The sequence below is a fragment of the Scardinius erythrophthalmus genome (assembly GCF_964197995.2).
Source record: "Scardinius erythrophthalmus genome assembly, chromosome: 9".
NCBI lineage: Eukaryota > Metazoa > Chordata > Actinopteri > Cypriniformes > Leuciscidae > Scardinius > Scardinius erythrophthalmus.
The window spans coordinates 42,682,729-42,707,932 of NC_138229.1; the positions used below are offsets into that span (position 1 = coordinate 42,682,729).

At 39.9% G+C, this 25,204-nt stretch overlaps 1 protein-coding gene across 1 annotated transcript; it reads right to left on the minus strand.

Annotated features, from left to right (window-relative positions):
- Positions 1–3,159: 3,159 nt before the first annotated feature.
- Positions 3,160–24,797, minus strand: LOC308695657 (uncharacterized protein; the record flags this gene model as incomplete). The annotated part of the gene is made up of 9 exons (XM_081373837.1): positions 3,160–3,244; positions 5,014–5,175; positions 5,356–5,529; positions 5,795–5,968; positions 6,376–6,549; positions 13,604–13,777; positions 23,291–23,461; positions 24,187–24,360; positions 24,790–24,797. The coding sequence occupies 9 exons, from the start codon at positions 24,795–24,797 to the stop codon at positions 3,160–3,162; spliced, it is 1,296 nt and encodes a 431-aa protein (XP_081229963.1).
- Positions 24,798–25,204: the final 407 nt, after the last annotated feature.

A 25,204-nucleotide genomic window follows, 5' to 3' on the forward strand; every position in this document is an offset into this window, starting at 1 on the left:
CCTGCTAGGAGAAGTTGAGTTTTGAAGTTGTTTATGTTTTAGGAATTAATCTATTATCCGCTGGACTTCTCCAAAAACTGGATCAATACAATTGTGTTTGTTTCTCTATGAACGCGAGGAGATCCTATCGTTTGTCATGTTCTTGTATGCCTGCAACAGATCTACATTTGTCAAGTGATTTAAATTGCAGTTTAGACACAATGACCTTCATGTTTGCTGTGATTTCCAGATCTTCACCATATCCAACTTCCTGAAGCAGCTTCTCAAGAAAAGTGAGAAGACGGCCGTTCTCATGGTCGCACAACCAAAGATAGCCTGTGATATTTTTCTCACAGTGTCATAAATTCAGCATGATCATCTCACAGTGTTTGCTGCTACGACCTGCGTCTACTGACTAGCCAATAAAAATGCAACATGAAATGGCGCCACCTGGCTCTAAAACTCAAAACTACTTTCCTCAAGCTCCGTTTGCAGAATTGTCATGCCAAGTTGTCCTCTTTCCCCTAGCCATGACCACGTCCATATTTTTCTCTTTCGCTTCCTCCTCTTTTTAGTGGTTTGTTCACCACTTACACATGCTGGTTTGAAATAAAAAATTCCTAGCTGTTCCTATTGTTTGCTAGCTAACAATTTGCTATGAGTTATCATTGTTACCTCTAATATTACATAACATGCAATACTCAAACTGAATAAATCACTAACAGAAAGATTAGGTATAAGATAAGGGTTTTCGAGCAAATCAGATTTATTTATTTTTGACATGGATGCATAATAAAAAAGGGTTGAAAAAGGTTAATTTAAAATTAATTTATCAATTAATATACTGATAGGCTATTGTTATTTATAAAAAATGTCATATAAATGTCAATATTTAGACAAAATGTAAGACAAATTAAATATTTATTCGTTTGTTTTATTTTTTAATATCAGGGTCAAGCAGTTTATAAGATGACACTGCCTTACAGGTGAATGTGATTTCAACAAATACCAGGGTTTGGTGCTGGTTATTTACCTATCATTTCCCTCCCTCTTTAAGATAAGTTATGTGTAGAGTTAGGGTTTCTGGACAGGAATTGTGTTCCAAAATGTTGACCCAAGAATATGTCCTGCTTGAAACCACAGCAAAGATTTTTACATACAGCACAGTCTGTGTTTGTGCTGCACAGTACACACACGCAAAAAAAAAAAAAACACACACACAGCAGCTATGTAGCAACACCTTAGCAACCCCTCAGAACATCTTGGCAACCTGAATGGGTAACAACCATTCAGAACACCTTGCCAGCTGCATTTTAACATCCTTGCAACCACCCACATGCCCTAGCAACTACTCAGAACACATAGCAACCACACAGCAACAAACTAACAACCATTCCAAACACCTTAGCAGCCGCATAGCAACACCTTAGCAACCACTCAGAACACCTTGGCAACCTCATAGCAAGCTGGCTAACAACCATTTAGCAACTGTATTTCAATATTCTTGCAACCACCCACACTCCCTACTCCCAAGCAACCAGTCAAGCACACCAACCACAATGGCAATGGACTAACAAACACTCACCACTCAGATTGCATTAGAAGTCACATAGTAACACCCTGGTTATCTAGCAACCACATTACAACAGCTTAACAACCATTCCGAACACCTCAGCAACATGCATAGCAACACCTTAGCAACCCTAGAACACTTTATCGACTGCATAGCCACACCTGGCATCCAAACAACATCCAGACTCTGCCGTACATTTGCCCAAATCTGGTATAATGTATTTGGGCCATATTTGCTATGCCATTTCTGGGCCACTTTAGGTTCACATTCAGATTCACAGTGATTACTGTCCCTCATCTTTGCCAAAACTGGCCCAGTTATGCTTTAAGATAACTGGACCACATTTGCATATGTGGGCCATATTTGGTTTACACCCAGATTAGTCATTGTCGATTGTGCCGCATTTTTGCCATAGCTGGCCCACATTTGGTTTGTGATATTTGGGCCATATTCATTACTTATCATATGGGCCACTTTAGGCTCACATTCAGATTACACATTGCCATGAGCGCTGCATCTTTGCCTAAAAAGGCCCACATGTGATTTAAAATATTTGGGCCATATTTGCCATTTTACATATGGGCCACTTTAGACTCACACACATTTAGTCCGGGCCATAAGAAGGCCTGCAGTGCCGCATCATTGCCTGAAGTGGCCCACATCCGTCTGCTATTTGAGGAGCGAGTGAAACACACACAAATGCTGTTAACTTGTAAAAATGTTTAACAAAGACAATATACTGTAGATCTGTGCATCAGCAACAGACACACACATAACTAACTTCATATACAATAAAACAATAACAATAAAGATATTCTGTGTATAAAATGTTAGAGAGATAATGTAATGTTTAAAAGTTACATGTAAACGTTATATCTTTTGAAACATTTATGTGCTTTACTTGACAATCACGTTGATGATTAGAAATATTTTAATAATTATGGATGAGTTCAATCCAAACATTATTATATTTGCAGGCCTGATACTGAAGATTTCTGCTGACACTCATCTGAGCTTCTTCCTCTGTTCCACCTTTAATTACAACTAAACCATCATTTGGCTGAATAATAAACCAACATGAATAATTCAATATCACATGTTTCTAATACACATGCTAACACACACGCTGCTTTATTTAATTGTGAAGTCTGAGTCTCTTCCACCTGTATGAAACACATTTACACATTTATTTCTCCTCATAGACAGTAGTGAGACTCTTCTGTGGATCACCTGATGGTTTCTGCTCCTCTCATCATCATTTCACAGATTTAAACCATGATGTAAACAATTCACTGACGTTTGGCGATAGATATTCATCTACTCTGTAAAGTGGAACAGAAGAGAAAACAATCAGTGTTCAGTAGAACAAAGTGCAAATTATTATATTTCAATACTGTTTTTTTTATAGTGAAAATAAGTTATATTGAGTATAATAGATTAAAAACCTGAATCATGTTCCTCCAACACAAACCTTTAGTTAAAGCCGTTTGTCCTCTAGTTTAAACATGTTTGTAGGCTCTTAGTAAATAACTGAGAGTAAAGTGAGTGTAAAGTAGTGTGACGTGTTGCTTGTGACAGTAAAAACACACTAGAGACAGAGACATTTCTCATGTGAGCTGGACGCTGTGAGCTGAAGCTGGAACTGCACTGATTTTAGCAGGAGTGCAGCGTTTTCCTACAATCTGACCAAGTCTGTTTTCACACTAAAATGATTCACTTCTACTGACACAGTTAATAAAGCAGGTGTTGATGTATAAAGCTGTGACAGTGAGCTTTTGTTCTCTTTCCTCCTTTGTATTAAACATTTCAATAACTTCACATTTTGTTCTCACACAAACCCTTTGTTGCAATAAAGCTTAATGATAATTTCCTTTCACGAATGTTGGTAAGGTACCTGCGTGAAGTTGGCCCCCCACCCAACGCAAAACGTCGTCAAACTATGCTCAATCGTCTGTGTTCTGTTTGTGCTGGTTTGCGCTGTAAAAAGTTTTGTTTGTGCTGTTTCGGTTCTTTAGATATTAAAAGAATATTTTTTGGTCATTCTGAGGTCACTCAGCCCCCCACATGCTCCAAATTCACCCAAAGTAGCCTCGTTCGTTTGTGCTTCGTTTGTGCTGGTTTGTGCCGGTAAAATGTTCGTTTGTGCTGCGTTGGGTTTTAAAATATTAGACATTAAATTATTGTTGATGACGTCACCAGCCCCCCACATGCTCCAAATTCACCCAAAATATCTCGCTTGTTTGTGCTGGTTTGTGCCGTTAAAATTTTAGTTTGTGCTGCATGCGTTGGGTTTTAAAATATCAGAAATTAAATCAAATTAAATTTTGGTATTTATTAGGCCTATACAAGGCTGACTGAATAAAATAGATCAATCAATTGTCACAAGATCAAAAATAGTTATAGACAGCTCTGTGTTTTTGTGTGAAGTTAGTCAGTAGTCTAGCCTACGATGTAGGAGCATTTTATTTTGGGTTTGTCATTTATTCAATCTCTAAAATGTTAGATGCTAATAAAGATGATTTAATAGAACATCAACTTCTTATCAGTGTTTTTGTAGTCATGTTGTTCAGACATTATGTCAGACTCTTTTTTTCTGACACTCTTTTTCTCTCTGAGCAAAATGGATTTGTGCGCGTGTGCCATCAAGTCGTAGTTTAATGTAACTTCAGCATTTTTGGGCAAGAGAACAGCAAAACTGTCCTCGAGGTGAGCACACTTTAAAGTAGAATTGACGAAGACGTTCTGTCATCACATAATTTGTTCAATAAACAATTATCTTCACTTCAGTCTCTCCTGATTGTATTTTATTTTTATTTTTAGAATTTATTTATTAGAATTTGGAGCATGTGGGGGGCTAGTGACGTCATCAACAATAATTTAATGTCTAATATTTTAAAACCCAACGAAGCACAAACTAACAAGTCTATTTTGGGTGAATTTGGAGCATGTGGGGGGCTGAGTGACCTCAGAATAACCACATAATATTATTTTAATATCTAAAAAACCGAAGCAGCTCAAACAAAACTTTTTACAGCACAAACCAGCACAAATGATTGCGTCTATTTTGGGTGAATTTGGAGCATGTGGGGGGGCTGGTGACGTCATCGTCTATAATTCAATTTCTGATATTTTAAAACCCAACGTGGCACAAACCAGCACAAACGAAGCACAAACGAACGAGACTATTTTGGGTGAATTTGGAGCATGTGGGGGGCTGGTGACGTCATCAACAATAATTTAATGTCTAATATTTTAAAACCCAACGCAGCACAAATGAAAATTTAACCGGCACAAACCAGCACAAACAAAGCACAAACGAATGAGACTATTTTGGGATTGAGCATAGTTTGACGACGTTTTGCGTTGTTTGGGGGGCCAACTTCACGCAGGTTTGAAAGGTTTGTTCACATATCAGAGGTAAATGAAGATCTCTTTAATATCTTAAAGTGATGTTTCCTCACCTCAGGTCACAGTTTGAGTCTCGTATCACGTCTCTGAGCCGCTGCTTTGAGTCTCCTATCTTATTGTGTCTCAGATCAAGCTCTTTTAAAAACTGCAGTGCTTTTGATTTAGTCAAAGACTGAGTTAAAGAAGAAACATCTGTAATGCCACAGTCAATTAGACTAGAAAGAAACAAACAGAGGAAGAGAGATTATCTTACAAACAAATCATGAATGTGAAGAATTTTACACAAATATAATGTGAACTCAGACTCACTGTGAGATATTGAGCATAAAGTGTTTTCATTTAAACTGTTGAAGTGATTTTAAGCATTTTGATTCTTGTCTTTGAATGTGACTGACCTCAATCTCTCCAGTTTACAGTGTGAATCCTTCAGTACGGCGCATAAGCGCTTCACTCCTGTGTTTCCTGGTTTATTCCCGCTCAGGTTCAGCTCTCTCAGGTGTGACGGGTTTGATTTCAGAGCTGAAGTCACATCAGAACAGCCTTCATATGTCATATCACAGCAGCTTAAACTACATTAGCAGAGAGAGAGAGCATAAAATAAGACAGAAGAAAAGAAAACTCTTTATTCTATAAAGGTCACATCATCTTCATCAGCAAATAAAACAGAGGAAGAGAGATCTTCATCTTTATTTGACCAGATCACAAAATACTAAGGTGAACATGTTTGCAGAAATATAATGTGAATTTAAACTCATCGTGACATATTGAGTATAAAGTGTTTTAGTTTTTAAGTTATTTTAAGCATTTTGATTCTTGTATGTTAATGTGACTGACCTCAATCTCTCCAGTTTAGAGTGTGAATCCTTAAGTACGGCACATAAGTGCTTCACTCCTGTGTTTCCTAGTTTATTCCTGCTCAGGTCCAGCTCTCTCAGGTGTGATGGGTTTGATTTCAGAGCTGAAGTCAGGATGAGACTCTGTTTCTCTGTAATACTGCAATAACTCAGACTGAAGACAGAGAAATAACAATAGTTCACATCTATGATGATCATCTTATTGAAGAGCTACAGCAGCATTTAGTTTCCAATAGTCTGTTTTAAAACCCAGTCACACTAGGTCTGTGTGCTGGAAGATATTGTTTCTTCTCTTTCATTTTAACTATTTATTTGATGTCTCTCTTCTTTGTTCTCTGTTGAAAAGGCAGATTTCTGCATGTACACAATCAGTACATTGTATCAAATGCTGGGAATTAAACAATTACTATCTAGATAAAAAAAAAAAAACACATAAAAATGTGAGCAATAGGGAAAACCCAGAAAGTGCACTGCTATAAACAATGAAACATAAGCCCTGCTGTCTTCAAATAAATAAACTTCAGTCACACTGTAATTGCTGTACAGTATAATGATACTAACTGTAGTTTATCCAGCTTGAATTGTGGGTTCATCAGTAGATCACTGAGGTTTTTCACTCCAGAGTCTCCTAGTTTATTCCAGCTCAGGTTCAGCTCTCTCAGGTGTGACGGGTTTGATTTCAGAGCTGAAGTCACATCAGAACAACCTTCATCTGTCATATCACAGCAGCTTAAACTACATTAGCAGGGAGAGAGCAGAAAATAACACAGAAGAATAAGAAAACTCTTTATTCTGTAAAGTCACATCATGTTCATAAGCAAATACAACAGACAGAGTAAGAGAGATCATTCTGGGATACTTGATTATAACCCTGTTCCCTGAAAAAGCGGAACGAGATGCTGCGCTGCTTAGCCCATTGGGAACGTCTTTAAAAGTGACCAGCTGTGAATATAGTTTGTAAACACATCAATAGAATTGACCCGGAGGTAATATAGCCTCGTTCGGTGACGTCATCAGCGCGCACCCGCGACGTGAGGCTATAAATAGATGAGCCGCAGGTGCATCATCAGATATTTTGTTTGAAGAGCAGTCCTGGGACATAATCAGCACGGCAATGTAGCGCAGCATCTCGTTCCGCTTTTTCAGGGAACAGGGTTACAGTCAAGTAACCCGGAACGTTTCCTTTCAAAAGCTACAATTGATGCTGCGGTGCTTAGCGCATTGGGAACGAGAATGCCCACGCCGCCATGCTTGAAGTTGTCTGGACTCCTTACGGTTGTTTAGGTGTGCTCACAAGAATGCAAGAAAGCCCTAGACATTAGCTTGTGATGTCGACTCAAGGACGTGAAAGCCCTGGGTGGCATGAACATCCAAACTATAAAATCCTATGAATGTGTGCAGAGAGGACCAACCTGCCGCATCACAAACATGTTGTAAGGGGGCACCCCTTGCCAAAGCGGCAGCGGTAGCAGTCGTCTGGCCCCACGAATGAAACAAGCGAGCAGAGGATGTCTCCCGAATGGCACCCCATCAACCAAGGCGTGGCAAGCCGAAAGAGTGGCCAAATAAACCTTGAGAGTGGCGGAGCATGTGCCTGCTGTTAATTTTTTCCTGCAGAAAATCCAGAACTGAACCAATCTGGCAGTTGACCGGATCTGCATTATGTACAACACACCACCAAAGACACTCCATTTGTTGGCATAACTCTTTCTAGTGGAGGACGCCATTGCGTCCAGACCCAGGGACTGGGTGACTCAGAGAGAAGTAGAGGGGACATTGCGCTTTCTGATAAGAGGCGAAGAGGTCCACCTCCGCTTCGTAAAATCTGGTCCAAATCTATTTGACTACTTCTGGGTGGGGTTTCCATTCCCCTATCGGTAGTTTCTGTCTGGACAGTAAATCCGCTCCCACATTCAGGTGCCCTGAGATGTACACTGTCCTGAGTGACAGGAACTTTTCCTGGGCCCAGAGAAAGATCTGCCTCGTTATTCTGTTCAGATTGCGTGAGCGCAGACCTCCCTGGTGATTTATGTAAGAGACTGCCGCTGTGCCACACTAGGACATGACAGTCTCTCAACTGAGGGAGAAAGTATTTCAGGGCCAGAAATACAGTCATCAGCCCGAGGCAGTTGATGTGCCAATTGAGTTGATGACCCTCCCATTCCCCTTGAGCTGGACGACCACTTAAGACTGCTCCCCAGCCCATCAGGGAGGCGTCTGCCGTTAGCATTCTGCGATGGCAAGACGCACCTAAAGTGGGCAAGGTAAGGAACCTTCCAAGGCAAGGAACCGGGGTCTGAACCACGTAGAAAGGGAACGAAGCCGCAGCACGTAACCCTTACCATATACATGTATTTTAGAATGTGCACAAAGCGTTCAGTGCGTGACTTACCATAAACATGGATTTTTAGAAAGGACACGAAGCACTCAGCGAGTGCTCCTGCCTTTATTTGTCCTTGGGGATTGTATAGATGAAATCCCCCATTTTGAGCCACACTGAAGTGGTCTCATGCGCAAAAGGCCCAGAGTAATCACTGTGGACGCAGCTGCCATGAGACCTATGTAATGTCCTGACCTAGCCAGATGTTGCTTAGGGTATTTAAAATGGGTCTTGACACGTTGTGCCCCCGATGGTGACAGAACCCCATTTAACCCCAAGCATGTTACCCTCAGGGCGGGAGAGAGTACGCTCTTCTTGGCGTTGCATCTCAGCCTCATAGAGAGAAGATGAGCATAGATCGATCTCAATGTCGAAGCCCAAGCTTTTAAGACTCGGCCAGTATCAGCCAATCGTCTATGTAACATGGTTAGGTCGAATGGAGGGACCCGATATTGGTAAGCTTCGCCCCCAAAAGCAAACCTTGGGATGCCCTGTGTTGTGGCAATATTTCTATATGAAAGATCGATCATGACGAACCAAACGTGATGTTGAATTTACAACACGATCGTCTTTACAGTTAACATCTTGAACTTGAGCACTTTGACTGTATGTTTTAAGCCTCAACGATCGAAGATTCGACGCAACACCCCATCATTCTTGGGAACCAGGAAGTATCTGCTGTAACAGCCTGACTCTCTCTCTCTGGAAGAGAAACATGTTCTATGGCCTCTTTGCTCAGCAGAGATTGTAGCTCTTGTGATAGTACATGCGCCAGTTCCGGTCTCACGTAAGTGGATACCACGCCGTTAAAACGTGGAGGACGATTAATAAATGGGATTCTGTATCCTATTTGTACTGTACTTAAAACCCACCCAGAAAAGACTGGCAGAAGTTTCCGCGCTACCAGACTCTCTGAGAGTGGTATCAATTTTAACACTTCCTTTTGAGGGGATGTTAGATGTTCCGTGTCCTGGATGACAGCAGGAATCAACAGAACATCTAACATTTTGCTGGAAACCGCTGCCCCACGAATCACCAGAGGTGGCGAGGAAGTACAGTGGTTTTGTGAGGGTGTCAGGTAGGAGCTGTTTGATTTACATGCCTCGTCCCGTCTGGGCACACCCCCACAGACCTGGGACAAAACAACCCTCAGGATTTTGTCTTAGGTCTATTATGAGGCTGCTGAGTGCAACGAGCAGGTCCCCAGTTTTTACGAGGGGGAGCGCAACGCGCTACACTCTGCTTTTGAACCCTCCTTAAATGACGATGAGCAAAAAGAAGAGAAGCAAGTGTCTTTTCGGACTGGCCCATCATCATATAACCACACACCCCTGCACCCACTATAGTCTTAAGACGTTGAGGGCACAAAGATGCACGAAGAATAAGGTTTTCCCTATGAACGGGTTAACGTCATGGAGATCCTCCAAGAGGGCATTCTAGCTGTAATCCGGCCATTACACGAGTCACCACCTCGAGAACCTCTCACACGTTTTATCATAACAAGAGAAGTGTTCGGAGGCAGCTTTAATTCCTCAGAATTAAATGTGGCCAAATAACAGCCAGACAATATTATATTTTATATAATACATACACACACATATATATATAATACATATATACACACACACACACACACAAAATACATATATGTTTCTCAGCAATAAACAGCCAAATTTATGGATGACCTGGATGACAGGCTGTGTTTAAATCTTTCATAAGATCAGCCTGGTATGCCTGTACACAGCCATGGTGTGTAGCGCAGTACCAGCCTGACCCGCTGAAAATTCATCTGATAATGTAATCCCAGGGGAGAGATAGCCCGCGAGCATCTCCCCAAACTGAGGCAGTATCATATAATCACGTGCCCTCGCACCCGCGATAGTAGAATGGGTCGATGTCGAGGAAACAAATATTTACAATCTTTATTTATAGACTCTGAGTGTTTTATGGGACTCTTTTTGTTGTGATCAGTGTAATCTGGCCACTGCACGAGTGATCGCCCCAAGCAGTTCTCCTTTTATTATCACGGGAGAAACGCTCGGAGGCGGCAAACTCACGAGATTCAATGTCCTCTGCCCGAGCCGAATAAGCGCCTTGGCACGTTTCGGAAGTCAGGCAAAAGGACATTGTGATCTGGAGAGAGAGCAAGCGAGACGCACCGTCTCTCGCTCCTCAGCCAGATCGAAACGCTACCCCTTTGAAATATGCAAAGCGAACACGAAGCACTTTAACTGTGAACATTTACTGTGCTCGCAATCACCATGCTCAAATGCAAGGGTAGCATGTTCTTCCCCCAAACAAAAAAAGCAGTAAGTGTGTGTATCCAGTTCTGACACATATACACAGAGTGGTCTGAAAACAAAAGACGTGAAGATGCACCTGCGGCTCATCTATTTATAGCCTCGCGTCACGCCGATGACATCATCGACCGAGGCTATATTACCTCCGGGTCAATTTTATTGAAGTGTTTACACACTATATTCACAGCTGGTCACGTTTAAAGACGTCCCTAATGCACTAAGCAGCGCAGCATCGATTGTAGCTTTTGAAAGGGAACTTCATCTTTATTTCACCAGATCACAAAATACTATGGTGAAAATGTTTGCAGAAATATTATGTGTGTTATGTGGTTGAAGGAGAGAACCCAAACGCAGACGATTTGCAGACACTCAAGGTTTATTACAACACTAAACAGAAAACAAAACCCACGAGGGGGCAAAACAGGACTGCAGGGGAGTTCACCTTGACTAAGACAAGATAAAACGAAGACTAGACTCTGACTCGACGATGACTTGACAGGAAACAAACAGAAACACGAACTCACAATTCTCATTAACAGGATTCAGACAAAGTACTCACAGAATTTAACACAAAGTTTGACAATGTACCGACACAGGACAGAAAACATGAGGGGATTAAATAGGGAGCAAACTAATCAGGGACACAGGTGTAAGTGATGATATAATGATTACAAGATGAGATAACAAGGGGGCGGGGTAAGGTGACAAGACAGCGCAAGCACACAGCCCAAACAAATGGCCACGTGCTTACACAAAAAACATGAGTCTGTCATGATCCTGCCTCAAGACAAGAGAAGATCTGGGACACAAAGGCAGAATCATGACAATGTGAACTCAGACTCACTATCAGATATTGTTTATAAAGAGTTTTAGTTTAAACTTTTTAAGTGATTTTAACCCTCTGGGGTCTAAGGTGTTTTTGGGGTCCTTGAGAGGTTTTGACATGCCCTGACGTTTGTGCTTTTTTCAGTTGCTTATAAACATATTAATGACAAAGGTGTAATTACACTCTATTTAGCACAAACAGGACTACCATAATATGTGAGCAACATGTATGTACATGTTTGTATTTTTGAGAGAATAATGTTTATGCATGGTTATTGAAAAAACTAAAAATGAAATTTCTGAAATAAGGCCACAAAACACATACTAAATATGTGTCCACAAGACTTTTGAATAATGGATGTTGTCGTCTAGAGTTTTTGCTTCAAAATGATCTGAAAATCATCCTGCCTAATCATTCACATAAAACAATACATTGATTTAAATTTCGTAAGACACGTTTTGTTTTGAAAGGCAATATGCGTAGGGGCGTGATTCACACCTGAGAAGACAAAGATCTGCATAATGAGCCTTTCATTCATGTGTATCACTGAGCCACAAGAAAGAATGCAAGGACATTATATATATATATATATATATATACAAATTCTACAAAATTGGTTCACAGTTGAAAACATCTAAAAAAAAATGTGTATTTTTCAACAAATTGTGTATGCTTGCAAATTGTATACTATCCAAGGTAAACATTTCTAGTAATTGTGCAGTTAATTCTCATACTGTATTTTCAGAACGTTTTGGAATATGTATACTCTCCCCAATTTGTCACTAATAAAACACAATAAAACAAATAATTTTATATTGACCTTTTAAGATTTTGTTTACATCTACCTTGTAAATATATTTTTTGCTATTTTATTAAAAAGGTTATAATTACAACAACAATGAAATAAATGTTAAAAATATTTGTGTAGTGTAATCTTTCTTTGTAAAAACTAAAGTATACATTTTATTGTACGTATTTCAAAGTTAAGGATTCATTAGTTTGAATATAGCCTACATTGGAACAAACATCTTAGTTGATGACTTTATTTTTAACAAAACATAGGCTACTATATATATTTAACATGATCAGAAATTGGCAAACAAAGGCTTATTTGACGTGGCAGTAGTCTATTTTATAGTAAAACTTTATAATCTATCCAAAACTAGTCAACGAAATGTTGTCTTTCATATTTCGTCTGTAACATAGGCCTATTGTTTTTATGATATATTAGTGCATATAAATGTAAATTTGCAGTTTAATACGTTGTTTATACAAAGACATTTTATTTCAACATATATCAGTCGATTATTACTCATCTCAGTATAGCAATATAGTTTGGTAAAAGCTGTTCATTCATTCACACAGAAACGCGATTGATATTTAAACAGTCTTTTTGCAAGCTGTAGTAGCTACACAACAGCACGCATCTGTGCGTTCATTCATTCACACACAGAAACGCGATTCATATTTAAAATCTTTTTGCGGTTTACAGACACTATTCCATATCGCGATTAGAACAAAGCATTTAAGAATAAAAAACGTACTATTCACAATCATCAGCTGGATCCGTTGCTCCTCAAAATGAAACTACCAGCACTTCTGAGGTAAATTTTCCAGGATTATTATTATGATAGAATTATTCCCCACAGTGTCGCAAGACGGCGTAAACAAGTACATTAAACTGATTAAACTATGTGTTTTATCGAGCTGATGTGGGCGTTCACAGGTTTGAATGTATTGCCTCAGATCAATTGCGTTTGAATAGCGCGCGCTCTCCGTGGGCGTGTTCACATTAGCAGATAATCAGTTGTAATGAGCTGTAATGAGAACGACTGACATCTCTCTCTTTTCATACAGATTACATAAACTGAGAATATTTGTTTTTTATATAAATTACTTCATTTAGAGAAGAGAATTCAAGCTTTATGCCTGTGTGTCTTTATGCCTGTGTAACTGAGTATTTGCGGAGTTACAGTTCAATTTTGGACACGTTTCAGAATGGACTTCACTGACAGAGAGAAGGCAGAACTCGCATCATGTTTATTTTTCTTTATTTGGCAAAAAGCACAACACTTTGTTTAAATTGTGAGTATACAAACACAAAAAAAACTTAACACTTAACAGGATCGAATGATGTGTAACACTTATATGTCAGATCAAAATCAACAGAGTATTTCGAGTCTGTTTTGCACTGATAAGAAAAAAACCAAGCTGGTATCGCCGGCGATACCACCGACCCCAGGGGGTTAAGCATTTTGATTCTTGTATGTGAATGTGACTGACCTCAATCTCTCCAGTTTACATTGTGAATCCTTCAGTACGGCACATAAGTCCTTCACTCCTGTGTTTCCTATTATATTCTCTCTCAGGTCCAGCTCTCTCAGATGTGATGGGTTTGATTTCAGAGCTGAAGTCAGGATGAGACTCTGTTTCTCTGTAATACTGCAATCACTCAGACTGAAGACAGAGAAATAACAATACTTCACATCTATGACGATCATCTTATTGAAGAGCTACAGCAGCATTTAGTTTCAAATAGTGATTGTGGTTCATGTAGGTTGTCTACAGACCGAAAGGTTGGTGGTTCAATATCCGGTTCCACCTGACCAAGTGTCGAGGTGTCCATGAGCAAGACACCTAACCCCAGCTGCTCCCGACGAGCTGGATGGCGCCTTGCATGGCTGACACTGCCGTCGGTGTGTGAATGAGTGAGTGAATGGGTGAATGTGAGGCTATGTAAAGCACTTTGGTGGAGTAAATGCAGTCCATTTAGTTCGGCCATGCCTTCATGTTACCATTGTCTTCTGTCTGGCTTTGTTCCCTGTAACTGCTTTTGGTGACGTTCATGTTTCTCAGTCATGTCTTTGTTGTTTTAGTTTTGTTCACGTTTATTTGAATAAATCTGCACTTGCATTCAGTAATGATAAGAGAAACAAAGCTTTTCAAAGCTTCAAATCAATTAAACCAATTTCTTCGCAAAATGATTCACTGTTTTGAAGCGTTAATCTAAACGTGTAAGCATGTAGTTTTGAAACGACACACGCTGGACAAAAACTCAGGCCAAAAACTGCATAAAAACACCTTCTTCAAACCTATTACGAATGTTTTATTGAAAGTAAAATCTATCAAATGCAATTAACTAACCATATGATTAGGACCAGCGGTCAGCATAAAGGACGCACTGCAAGAGCGCGCAAGTGGTTTTTCAGAGTACTCAGTGCTCCTGTTATTTCAGTGCTGTATTTGACTTAAGGTAAGCCTATCTTCGATTCTCTGCTTATTTTTGGTTTTTAACTTCACATAATTCTGTATTTTATTTAGACGCATTGCTACATTAATAAACAGCCGCGTGTGGAAATTATTATTGCAGTTTAATTTTACTTAAGTATTGGCTCCTAGCTAGTTTCGATTTGGCCCATTTTCGCTTTATTGACTTAATTGCCGGACAGCTGTCCTCACTCAAGCGGTGATAGCATTTTATCTATATCTATGTAATGTGCGCGCTGTCGCGGAAGCATCAGCGGAAGCGTTCAGCTCTCGTGTTCAGCCTCCTCATGTGAAGACCGACTCGGGTAAAGACCAGCGACTCTACCTGCGCGACTCCACAGAGCAAGGACACCAGAAATGCACTTAAGTATCTCCTTTTCCCCTTCCCACTTTTTATCTTATTTTCCACCTTACTCAACATGTGCTTTCAATACATTCCTGTTATCTCTCGGCAACGCCCTTTCATCACACGAAAAATGCAGCGCAATACTGCTAATCTGTGTCCCATTTTCTCATCCTCACACACACCTCTCTCTCTTTCCGTGGGTCTATGGAATTGTCAGTCAGCAGTCAATAAAGCTGACTTTATCCCAGCCTTTGCATCTCATTCTACTCTTAGTATCTTGGGCTTGACTGAGACCTGGATTCGTCCAGAAGACTCAGCAACCCCCGCTGCTCTCTCAAGCAATTTCTCTTTCTCTCACACCCCCCGCTAGTCTGGGAGGGGTGGGGGCACAGGGTTTCTCATTTCTAACAATTGGAAATACTCAGCGCTCTCTTCTCTATGCAACAACAACTCATCTGAATATCATGCTATTACACTTACAACTCCCAATAAGATCCATATTGTAGTCATTTATCGACCCCCAGGTCAGCTGGGAAACTTCGTAGAGGAGCTGGATGTGCTGCTGTCCTCTTTCCCTGAGGACGGCACCCCACTTCTAGTCTTTGGTGACTTCAACATTCATCTCGAAAAGCCGCATGCAACAGACTTCATCTCTCTCCTACGACTCATCACCACAGGTACTCACAAATCAGGCAACCAACTGGACCTGGTTTACACACGCAACTGCATCACAGACAACATTTTGGTGAGACCTCTCCATGTTTCAGATCATTTCCTCATTACTTTCAGTGTACAACTCTCTACCCCTGCACCTCCAACCCCACCACCAGTCACTTTCAGACGAAACCTGCGCTCACTTTCTCCCTCCCATCTTTCCTCTGCCGTGTCATCTTCTCTTCCCCCACCCTCACAATTCTCATCTCTGGATGTGAATACCGCAACGGATACCTTATGCTCCACTCTAACCTCTTCTCTAGACAATATCTGCCCTCTCTCCTCCAGGCCAGCACGCACTACTCCCTCCAACCCCTGGTTATCTGAGGTTCTTCGTGAACACCGGACCGAACTCAGGGCAGCGGAGAGGAAATGGCGCAAATCCAAAGACACATCTGACCTGAGTATGTATAAATCTCTTCTCTCTTCCTTTTCTGCTGATGTTCATGCTGCAAAATCTTCATACTTCCACAACAAGATCAACAGCTCCTCCAACACACGATCACTCTTCAAGACATTCAACTCTCTCCTCTGTCCACCTCCACCACCACCCACCTCCTCTTTAACTGCTGACGATTTTGCGAACTTCTTCACCAACAAAACAACATCTATCAGCAGTCAGTTCTCAGCTCCACACACACAGGAGCCCAGACGACCCCTTCCACAGTCAATCATCCTCTCTCCTCCTTCTCTCCGCTAACCGAGGAAGAAGTATCTACACTTCTCCTCTCCAGTCATCCTACCACCTGCCCTCTAGACCCCATCCCCTCACACCTTCTATAAGGCATCTCTCCCACACTTCTACCAGCACTCACACACATCATCAACTCATCCCTCCATACTGGCACTTCCCCTACTGCATTCAAGCAGGCTTGGGTTACTCCACTGCTTAAAAAACCGACACTAAACACATCATCTGTAGAGAATTACAGACCTATCTCACTCCTACCATTCATTGCGAAAACACTTGAAAGAGCTGTTTTCAACCAAGTAACATCCTTCTTGTCTCTGAACAACCAGCTGGATATCAACCAATCTGGCTTCAAGAAAGGGCATTCTACTGAGACTGCATTACTGTCGGTCACAGAAGCCCTACGGATTGCAAAAGCTGCTTCCAAATCTTCAGTCCTCATTCTCCTGGATCTGTCTGCTGCCTTCGACACTGTGAATCATCAGATCCTTATGTCCAGCCTCTCATCACTGGGCATCGCAGGAACTCCTCTCCACTGGTTTGAGTCCTATCTCACAGGTAGGTCCTTCAGGGTCACATGGAGAGGCGAGGTATCCAGAGCACATCAACTGACCACAGGGGTTCCCCAGGGTTCAGTTCTTGGTCCCCTCCTCTTCTCCATCTACACCACATCACTGGGACACATCATACAGACACATGGTGTCTCCTACCACTGCTATGCTGATGACACACAGCTCTTCCTCTCATTTCAACCAGATGTTCCCACAGTAGCTGCACGGATCTCAAGCTGTCTGGCGGACATCTCGACATGGATGAAGGAACATCACCTGCAGCTCAACCTGGCAAAGACTGAGCTTCTCGTCCTCCCTGCTAATCCGTCTCTACAACACGACTTCACTATCCAGCTAGAATCATCATCAATCACCCCATCAAGGTCGGTCAGAAATCTTGGAGTAAGGTTTGATGACCAGCTGACCTTCACAGATCACATTTCAAAGACAGCTCGATCATGTAGGTTTGCACTGCACAACATCAGGAAGATCAGGCCTTTCCTAACTGAGCATGCAACACAACTTCTCGTCCAGGCCCTGGTCATTTCTAGGCTTGACTACTGCAATGCTCTTCTGGCTGGACTTCCATCATGTGCAACTAAACCTCTGCAAATGATCCAGAACACTGCAGCTCGTCTTGTCTTCAACGAGCCCAAGAGGGCCCACGTCACTCCTCTGTTCATCTCTCTGCACTGGCTACCTCTCGCTGCTCGCATCAAGTTCAAGGCATTGACGCTTGCTTACAGATCTATCACAGGCTCAGCTCCCTCCTACTTTCACTCACTCCTACGAGTCTACATCCCTACCAGAAGCCTACGATCGGTCAAAGAGCGACGTCTCGTGGTTCCATCACAGAGAGCCACAAAATCATTTTCCAGAACATTCTCATTCACAGTTCCATGCTGGTGGAATGCGCTCCCCACCCTCATCCGGAATTCAGAATCCCTGACAACATTCAAAAGACAGCTGAAAACCCATCTCTTCCGTGAGCACTTAACCTCATAAAAAAAAAAACCTTTCCATTTAAAACCTCACTTATCGGGCTTATGCTACTCTGAATAATGCCTGAACTTTGTATCTCGAGCACTTCTTGCGTTGTTTTTGCCTCCTCATGATGACTCGCTTAATTTAGTCCTAATTTGTAAGTCGATAAAAGCGTCTGCTAAATGACTAAATGTAAATTATTAAATATCAAGTGTCTGTATAATATGTGCTCTTTTATCAATTTCAGTGCTTGTTTTATTTTATGGATGGCTCAGCTAAACAGGCCAATAAGAAACTATTAACTACTATTATTCCTTTTAAATATACTAATGTCTAATTAAAATGTCTACAAATGTATAAAACTGATCAGAGATCAGGTTAAACCCACAGACACTTGTTCAATCTCAGTAAATCTGCATGATTCATGATTCAGAGATCATCGCCCTCCATTGGAGAACCATTGACATTTCCAAACAGTTATGACGTAACTAAGCCTCATTTACTGAAATCATGTGACTTTGATACACGCTCCAACGACTGATTCGAAACAAAAGATTCGTAAAGGTTTCGTAGCATCATGAAGCTTGTTTCAGTAGATCTCTTTACAGACATATACTGATCACAGACTTTTAAAATGCACTTGTTCCAGTACAAGTTCCAGTATATGCTGCACCAAAATTGTGCAGCAATGCTGCACCAGACATTTTACATTTTGGGAAATAAAAACATTGAAATGAAAGCAGTAATGAACATTTCTGATTCTGATGTCACAAAAAACATTTTCCTCCCTCTACACTGAAATAATTATTGACCCATGATCCAACTGTCTGTCTTAACCAAATATTTAAAGCTTGATATCACATTTTAATTGTGTGTTTTTAATTTACTGTTTAATTTTATTACTTTAAATTGTTGTGGCTCTGTGTGATACTGAGGAAAAAACTGCTCTGACTGAAGTGAGGAAATATGATCATCAGCTAACATTACAACTAAAAGTAAAGTAATATTATAAACAAACTTTAAGTTGGCTTGAGAAACCCGGACCAGAGAGTTTGAAGAATATTAAAGTAGTTTGAAGTTTAGAGTAGTTTAAAGTCGTTTAAAGATAGATTAGTTAGAAATAATAAATAGTTAGAAATAAAGAAAAAGATTAGTTAGAAAGAAAAAGAAAGATTAGTTAGTAAGATAGATAAATAATAGATAGGCTAGTTCCAATGAAAGAAAGATTAGTTAGAAAGAAAGAAAGATAAATTAGTTAAAAAGAAAGAAAGAAAGATTAGTAAGAAAGAAGGATAGATGGATTAGTTAGAAAGAATTAAAGATAGATTGATTACATATACTAGTTAGAAAGAAAGAAAGATAGATTAGATATACTAGTTAGAAAGAAAGATATATAGATTAATTAGAATGAAAGATTAGTTAGAAAGAAAGATAGATTCGTTAAAAAAGAAAGAAATATAGATTAGTTAGAAAGAAAGATAGACTAGTTAGAAAGAAAGAGATTAGCCAGAAAGAAAGATAGATTAGTTAGAAAGAAAGAAAGAAAGAAAGAAAGAAAGAAAGAAAGAAAGAAAGAAAGAAAGAAAGAAGGAAAGAAGGAAAGAAAGATAGATTAGTTAAAAAGAAAGAAAGATAGATTAGTTAGAAAGAAAGAAAGATACAGTGGGCAGAACAAGTATTTGATACACTGCTGATTTTGCCGATTTTCCTACTTACAAAGCATGTAGAGGTCTGTAATTTTTATCATAGGTACACTTCAACTGTGAGAGATGGAATCTAAAACTCCCTTGGTCTGGGGCACCATGCAAGATCTCACCTCGTGGGGCATCAATGATCATGAGGAAGGTGAGGGATCAGCCCAGAACTACATGGCAGGACCTGGTCAATGACCTGAAGAGAGCTGGGACCACAGTCTCAATGAAAACCATTAGTAACACACTGCGCCATCATGGATTAAAATCCTGCAGGGCACACAAGGTCCCCCTGCTTAAGCCAGCGCATGTCCTGGCCCGTCTGAAGTTTGCCATTGACCATCTGGATGATCCACAGGAGAAATGGGAGAAGGTCATGTGGTCTGATGAGACATAAATAGAGCTTTTTGGTCTAAACTCCACTCGCTGTGTATGGAGGAAGAAGGATGAGTACAACCCCAAGAACACCATCCCAACCGAGAAGCATGGAGGTGGAAACATCATTCTTTGGGGATGCTTTTCTGCAAAGGGTACAGGACGACTGCACCGTATTGAGGGGATGATGGATGGCGCCATGTATCGTGAGATTTTGGCCAACAACCTCCTTCCCTCAGTAAGAGCATTGAAGATGGGTCATGGCTGGGTCTTCCAGCATGACAACGACCCGAAACACACAGCCAGGGCAACTAAAGGGGGTCACACACCGGACGAGAAGCGCAGCGCCGCGTCGCAAAATTCGAACACATTATTCTCTATCAGTGTACACACACTGGCGGCGTCTGTCTGCGGTGCCCAGCTACGGCTCAGGACCTTGTTCAAAATCCTGCCGCACCACAGAGCGCCATTTACATAGTTTTATATTAAATTTACATTTATTTGTCTCAAATCGTCATTAATGTACATACTGACTTTACCCTGTGCTGCAATATACATTTAGATTTTCAGGAGATATTCTCAATTAATTCAGTTAACGGACACTCTGAGGTAAAGTGTTCAGACTGCAGACTTAGCAACAATTGAATTTAATTGTACAGTACAATAATAACATAGTACAGACATTATCCTAATTCCATGATGTCTTTAAACATCACAATATTGCTGGCCATAAACTGAGAAAGTGCGCGTCCGGTGTGCGATACCTTAAGTTGTCCTAGACGCGACGTGGCACTGCGCTTCTCGTCCGGTGTCCGACCCCCTTAAGGAGTGGCTCCGTAAGAAGCATCTCAAGGTCCTGGAGTGGCCTAGCCAGTCTCCAGACCTGAACCCAATAGAAAATCTTTGGAGGGAGCTGAAAGTCCGTATTGCCCAGCGACAGCCCCGAAACCTGAAGGATCTGGAGAAGGTCTGTATGGAGGAGTGGGCCAAAATCCCTGCTGCAGTGTGTGCAAACCTGGTCAAGAACTACAGGAAACGTATGATCTCTGTAATTGCAAAATAAGGTTTCTGTACCAAATATTAAGTTCTGCTTTTCTGATGTATCAAATACTTATGTCATGCAATAAAATGCAAATTAATTACTTAAAAATCATACAATGTGATTTTCTGGATTTTTGTTTTAGATTCCGTCACTCACAGTTGAAGAGTACCTATGATAAAAATTACAGACTTCTATTTGCTTTGTAAGTGGGAAAACCTGGAAAATCAGCAGTGTATCAAATACTTGTTCTCCCCACTGTATATTAGTTAGAAAGAAATAAAGATAGATAGATAGATAGATAGATAGATAGATAGATAGATAGATAGATAGATAGATAGATAGATAGATAGATAGATAGATAGATAGATAGATAGAAAGATAGAGAGTTAAAAAGAAAGAAATATATATTAGGTAAAAAGAAAGAAAAAAGATAGATTTGTTATACAGAAAGAAAGAAAGAAAGAAAGAAAGAAAGAAAGAAAGAAAGAAAGAAAGAAAGAAAGAATAAAGATAGTTAGATTAGTTAGAAAGAAAGAAAGATAGATTAGTAAGACATAAATAAATAAAGATAGATAGATTAGTTAGAAAGAAAGAAAGAAAGAAAGATTAGTTAGAAAGAAATAAAGAGATTAGTTAGAAAGATAGATAGATAGATAGATAGATAGATAGATAGATAGATAGATAGATAGATAGATAGATAGATTAGTAAAAAGAAAGAAAGAAATATTAGTTAAAAAGAAAGAAAGAATGATGAGTTAGAAAGAAAGATAGATAGATTAGTTAAAAAAGAAAGAAAGATAGATTAGTTAGAAAGAAAGAAAGATAGATAAGTTAGAAAGAAAGATAGATTAGTTAGAACAAAAGATAGATTAGTTAAAAAGAAAGATAGATAGATTAGTTCGAAAGAAAGATAGATTAGTTCGAAATAAAGATAAATAGATTAGTTAGAAAGAAAGACATATATTAGTTAAAAAGAAAGAAATAAAGAAAGAATGAAAGATAAGTTAGAAAGAAAGAAGGATAGATAGATTAGGGCCAGAAAATTTAGGCTCAGAAGAATAATAAGTTTAAATACATTATCAGTTAAAGGTGCTCTAAGCGATGTCACACGTTTTTTAGGCCAAAACATTTTTTGTCACATACAGCAAACATCTCCTCACTATCCGCTAACTGCCTGTCCCCTGAACACACTGTAAAAAAAAAAAAAAACGCCATCTCTCTAGACACCACAGGCTCCACAAACAGCAACAAAAACAAACTAGGCTCACCCGCACCACGAAACATAACAAACAGTGTTCCAGTCAATAACCGACAAGAAGAATTTGAGGGTGGGGTTTGGGGGGTTAGTGCGCGTACACATGAAGGGGGTGTAGAGGAGAGAGAAGCATGAAGAGGAAAGTTTGAATTATGGCCGACACCAAAGAGACGACGTTCCGATGAACAAATTGCAAAGAAGAGGGGCGCTAAGTCCCGAATTTACACCAGAAAAACCTTCGAAAGGTGGCGAGAACTCCGCCGGCAGAAGGGATTCCAATCCGACATAGTTGCTCTGTTTTTGCAGAACAGGTAAATCCATTTTTCTTTCTAAATTGACGTTCATGTTCGCCAAACCAACACAAGGATGTAATTAGCAAGTACTATGCAGTCAGTGTTAACTTTGGTGAATACAACATATATGTTTCTAGCAGCTAGCGATCAATCTCTATTGTAAATGATCTCTTACAATCTCTATTGTAAATCTCTATTGTAAATGATCTCTATTGTCAATCTCTATTGTAAAAGCAAATTCACAGTAGGGCGACAATTTGTGTGAATGATTGTTTTCACCCACTGTTTGTTATGAATTTGAATGTTCATTTATAGGCTATTGACAACTTTGGCTAAATTTGTTTACGACACCGCCTTTGTTTATGCTCACTGGAAAAGGCAAAGCTAACGTTATCTTGCTATTATTGAGTCCTTGTATGGGAGCTATAGTTATAACCTCAGGTGGCCAAATGATTTTAAGGTAATGTTTCTCTTTTTCTGCATTCTGTTCTGCAATATATAAAAGCATTTATCTAACTCGGCGACATTACACATTGAATGAAGTATCAGTAAAACTCAACTTTGTTTGTAGTGACTACTTTGATTTTCCTTTATGCCGGAAGGGAGGGGAGGAGGAAGGAGACGGGATGAGGAGGAGGGAGGGTCTAGCTAACCTCCGTTTTGTTTGACAACAATTCAAACGTCAAAAGTTATGTCTCCCGACATCGCTTAGAGCACCTTTAAGTTGGCTTTCTCTAGCCAACTTAATGAGCAATACTCACGTCAGTGTGTTGAGTTGACAGTGTTTATCCTGCAGTAGAGCAGCAATCTGATTCACGCGTGTGTCTCCTAGTTCATGTCCACTCAGATTCAGCTCTTTCTGGAGAAACGGGTTTTTACCCACAACTCTATTCACATACTGACAGGCTTCCTCTGCAGCAGGACTCAAAAACCTGCAGAAGAGGCAATTCAGTTCTCAACTAAATGTCTGTTGCATTACAAACAAGATTGATACAATAATTTTTTTTATTTTTCTTTGAACATTTAAATACACAAATAAATATAAATTTAAAAGAAACTAGAGCGACACTCAGTCCTAAAGCAAACTCATAAGAACAGAAACGTCTCTCAGAAGGGCAAATCACTAGATCATGGTTTTCATTATGAATACAGAGTTTGAAATTATGAATACAGAGTTTGAAATTAAGATCTTTCTGGCTTTTAAGCAGGAGAAGTGAGAAACGTCAGCACAGAGAAAACTGGCTTGTGAAGCTGCATGTTTATGCACATCTGGAGACTCATAGACCTGCTATAGAGAGATGCAGTGAATCTGGGCTTGATGGAAAACAATTGTGTTCAGAAAACTATTTCACTAAAAGGTTATCTAGAATTTTGATGAGAAGTGTGCACAAAAATAAAATTGTGCATTTCAATTATCAAGGTATACTCCAGAGCCCATATACTGACCCATAATGTCTATTTGACCTTTAGCTCGTATCACAACTAAACTGTGTTGACGTTTTATCATCATCATGACAGAACCTGCAGCATCTGATCTGATCTTGATCATTTTGATGCAACAAATTTTCAAGTTAATTGTATAGCTGAAATAATATAGTAGTTATGAATATTTAGCCTCCATATAACTAATTTAGTTAATTATTTGACCCCGTCTCACCTCAGTGTCTTCAGTTGACAGTCTGCATCCTGTAGTAAATCATTGAGCTTCTTTACTCCTGATTCTCCAGGATCATTTCCTGTGAGATCCAGCTCTATCAGGTGTGAAGGGTTTGATCTCAGAGCTGAAGCCAGAGCTTTATAACCTTCTCCTGTCACACTGCAGTTAGAGAGTCTAGAACATGAATGAAAGCACTCAGCTGATTAATCAGTAAAACCCCGAACAATATAAATCCTTAAACTTGAATTTTATTTTGTTCTTTGTACAAATGCATTAACTAAATATGGAGGCAAACAAAAGGCACAGAAATCTTTAATATGTTAGACATCAACATCACTTTCAAGATTACAATTATCTAAAACTGTGTAAGCCCGTTTATCGGTCCAAATGGGGGTTTCTGCCTGAACGGGTGAAGGTCTCTGCGTGTTACTGTCTTTCCGTGTGGCAAAGTAATTTAATTCCATTTAAGCTTTTATCTAACTCTAACATCTAACATTTTATATCATCATGACCTCGAATTTAAGTTAGATTGCCAATTGGTTATTGGTCAATTATATAATAGTTTAGCAATACATTTGATTGTTCTATTGAACTCTTTTTTACCCGTTCATATTAGGAAGCTATGTCACTCAGAGGTCCTCACGCCTTGTTTAATGTGGGTCTCACGATCACAATCTCGCCAGCTTCGGTCACTAAACAGAGGTAATTGCTATATACCTGAGATCTATGGTATAGCCCCCGTGATTGCATACACTTCAAATTAAAGTAACGTTTACTTCAGTAGAGGTATGGCCACTACTACAGATATAAGTCAACCAACTTTACTTGTCTTATAATAGCTTTGGATTGGCCATGCCGTGGTTTTCCACTTGCACTTATCTAAAGTAACATTAAATTAAAACAGAGGTAAGACACAGCCAGATTTAGGTTGGTCAAGCAGCACTTTTGCTGCCCTAAACGGAAATTCACTTCTTGTCTTTGCAAAACACGTACACTTGAATTAGCGCCAAAGTATTAG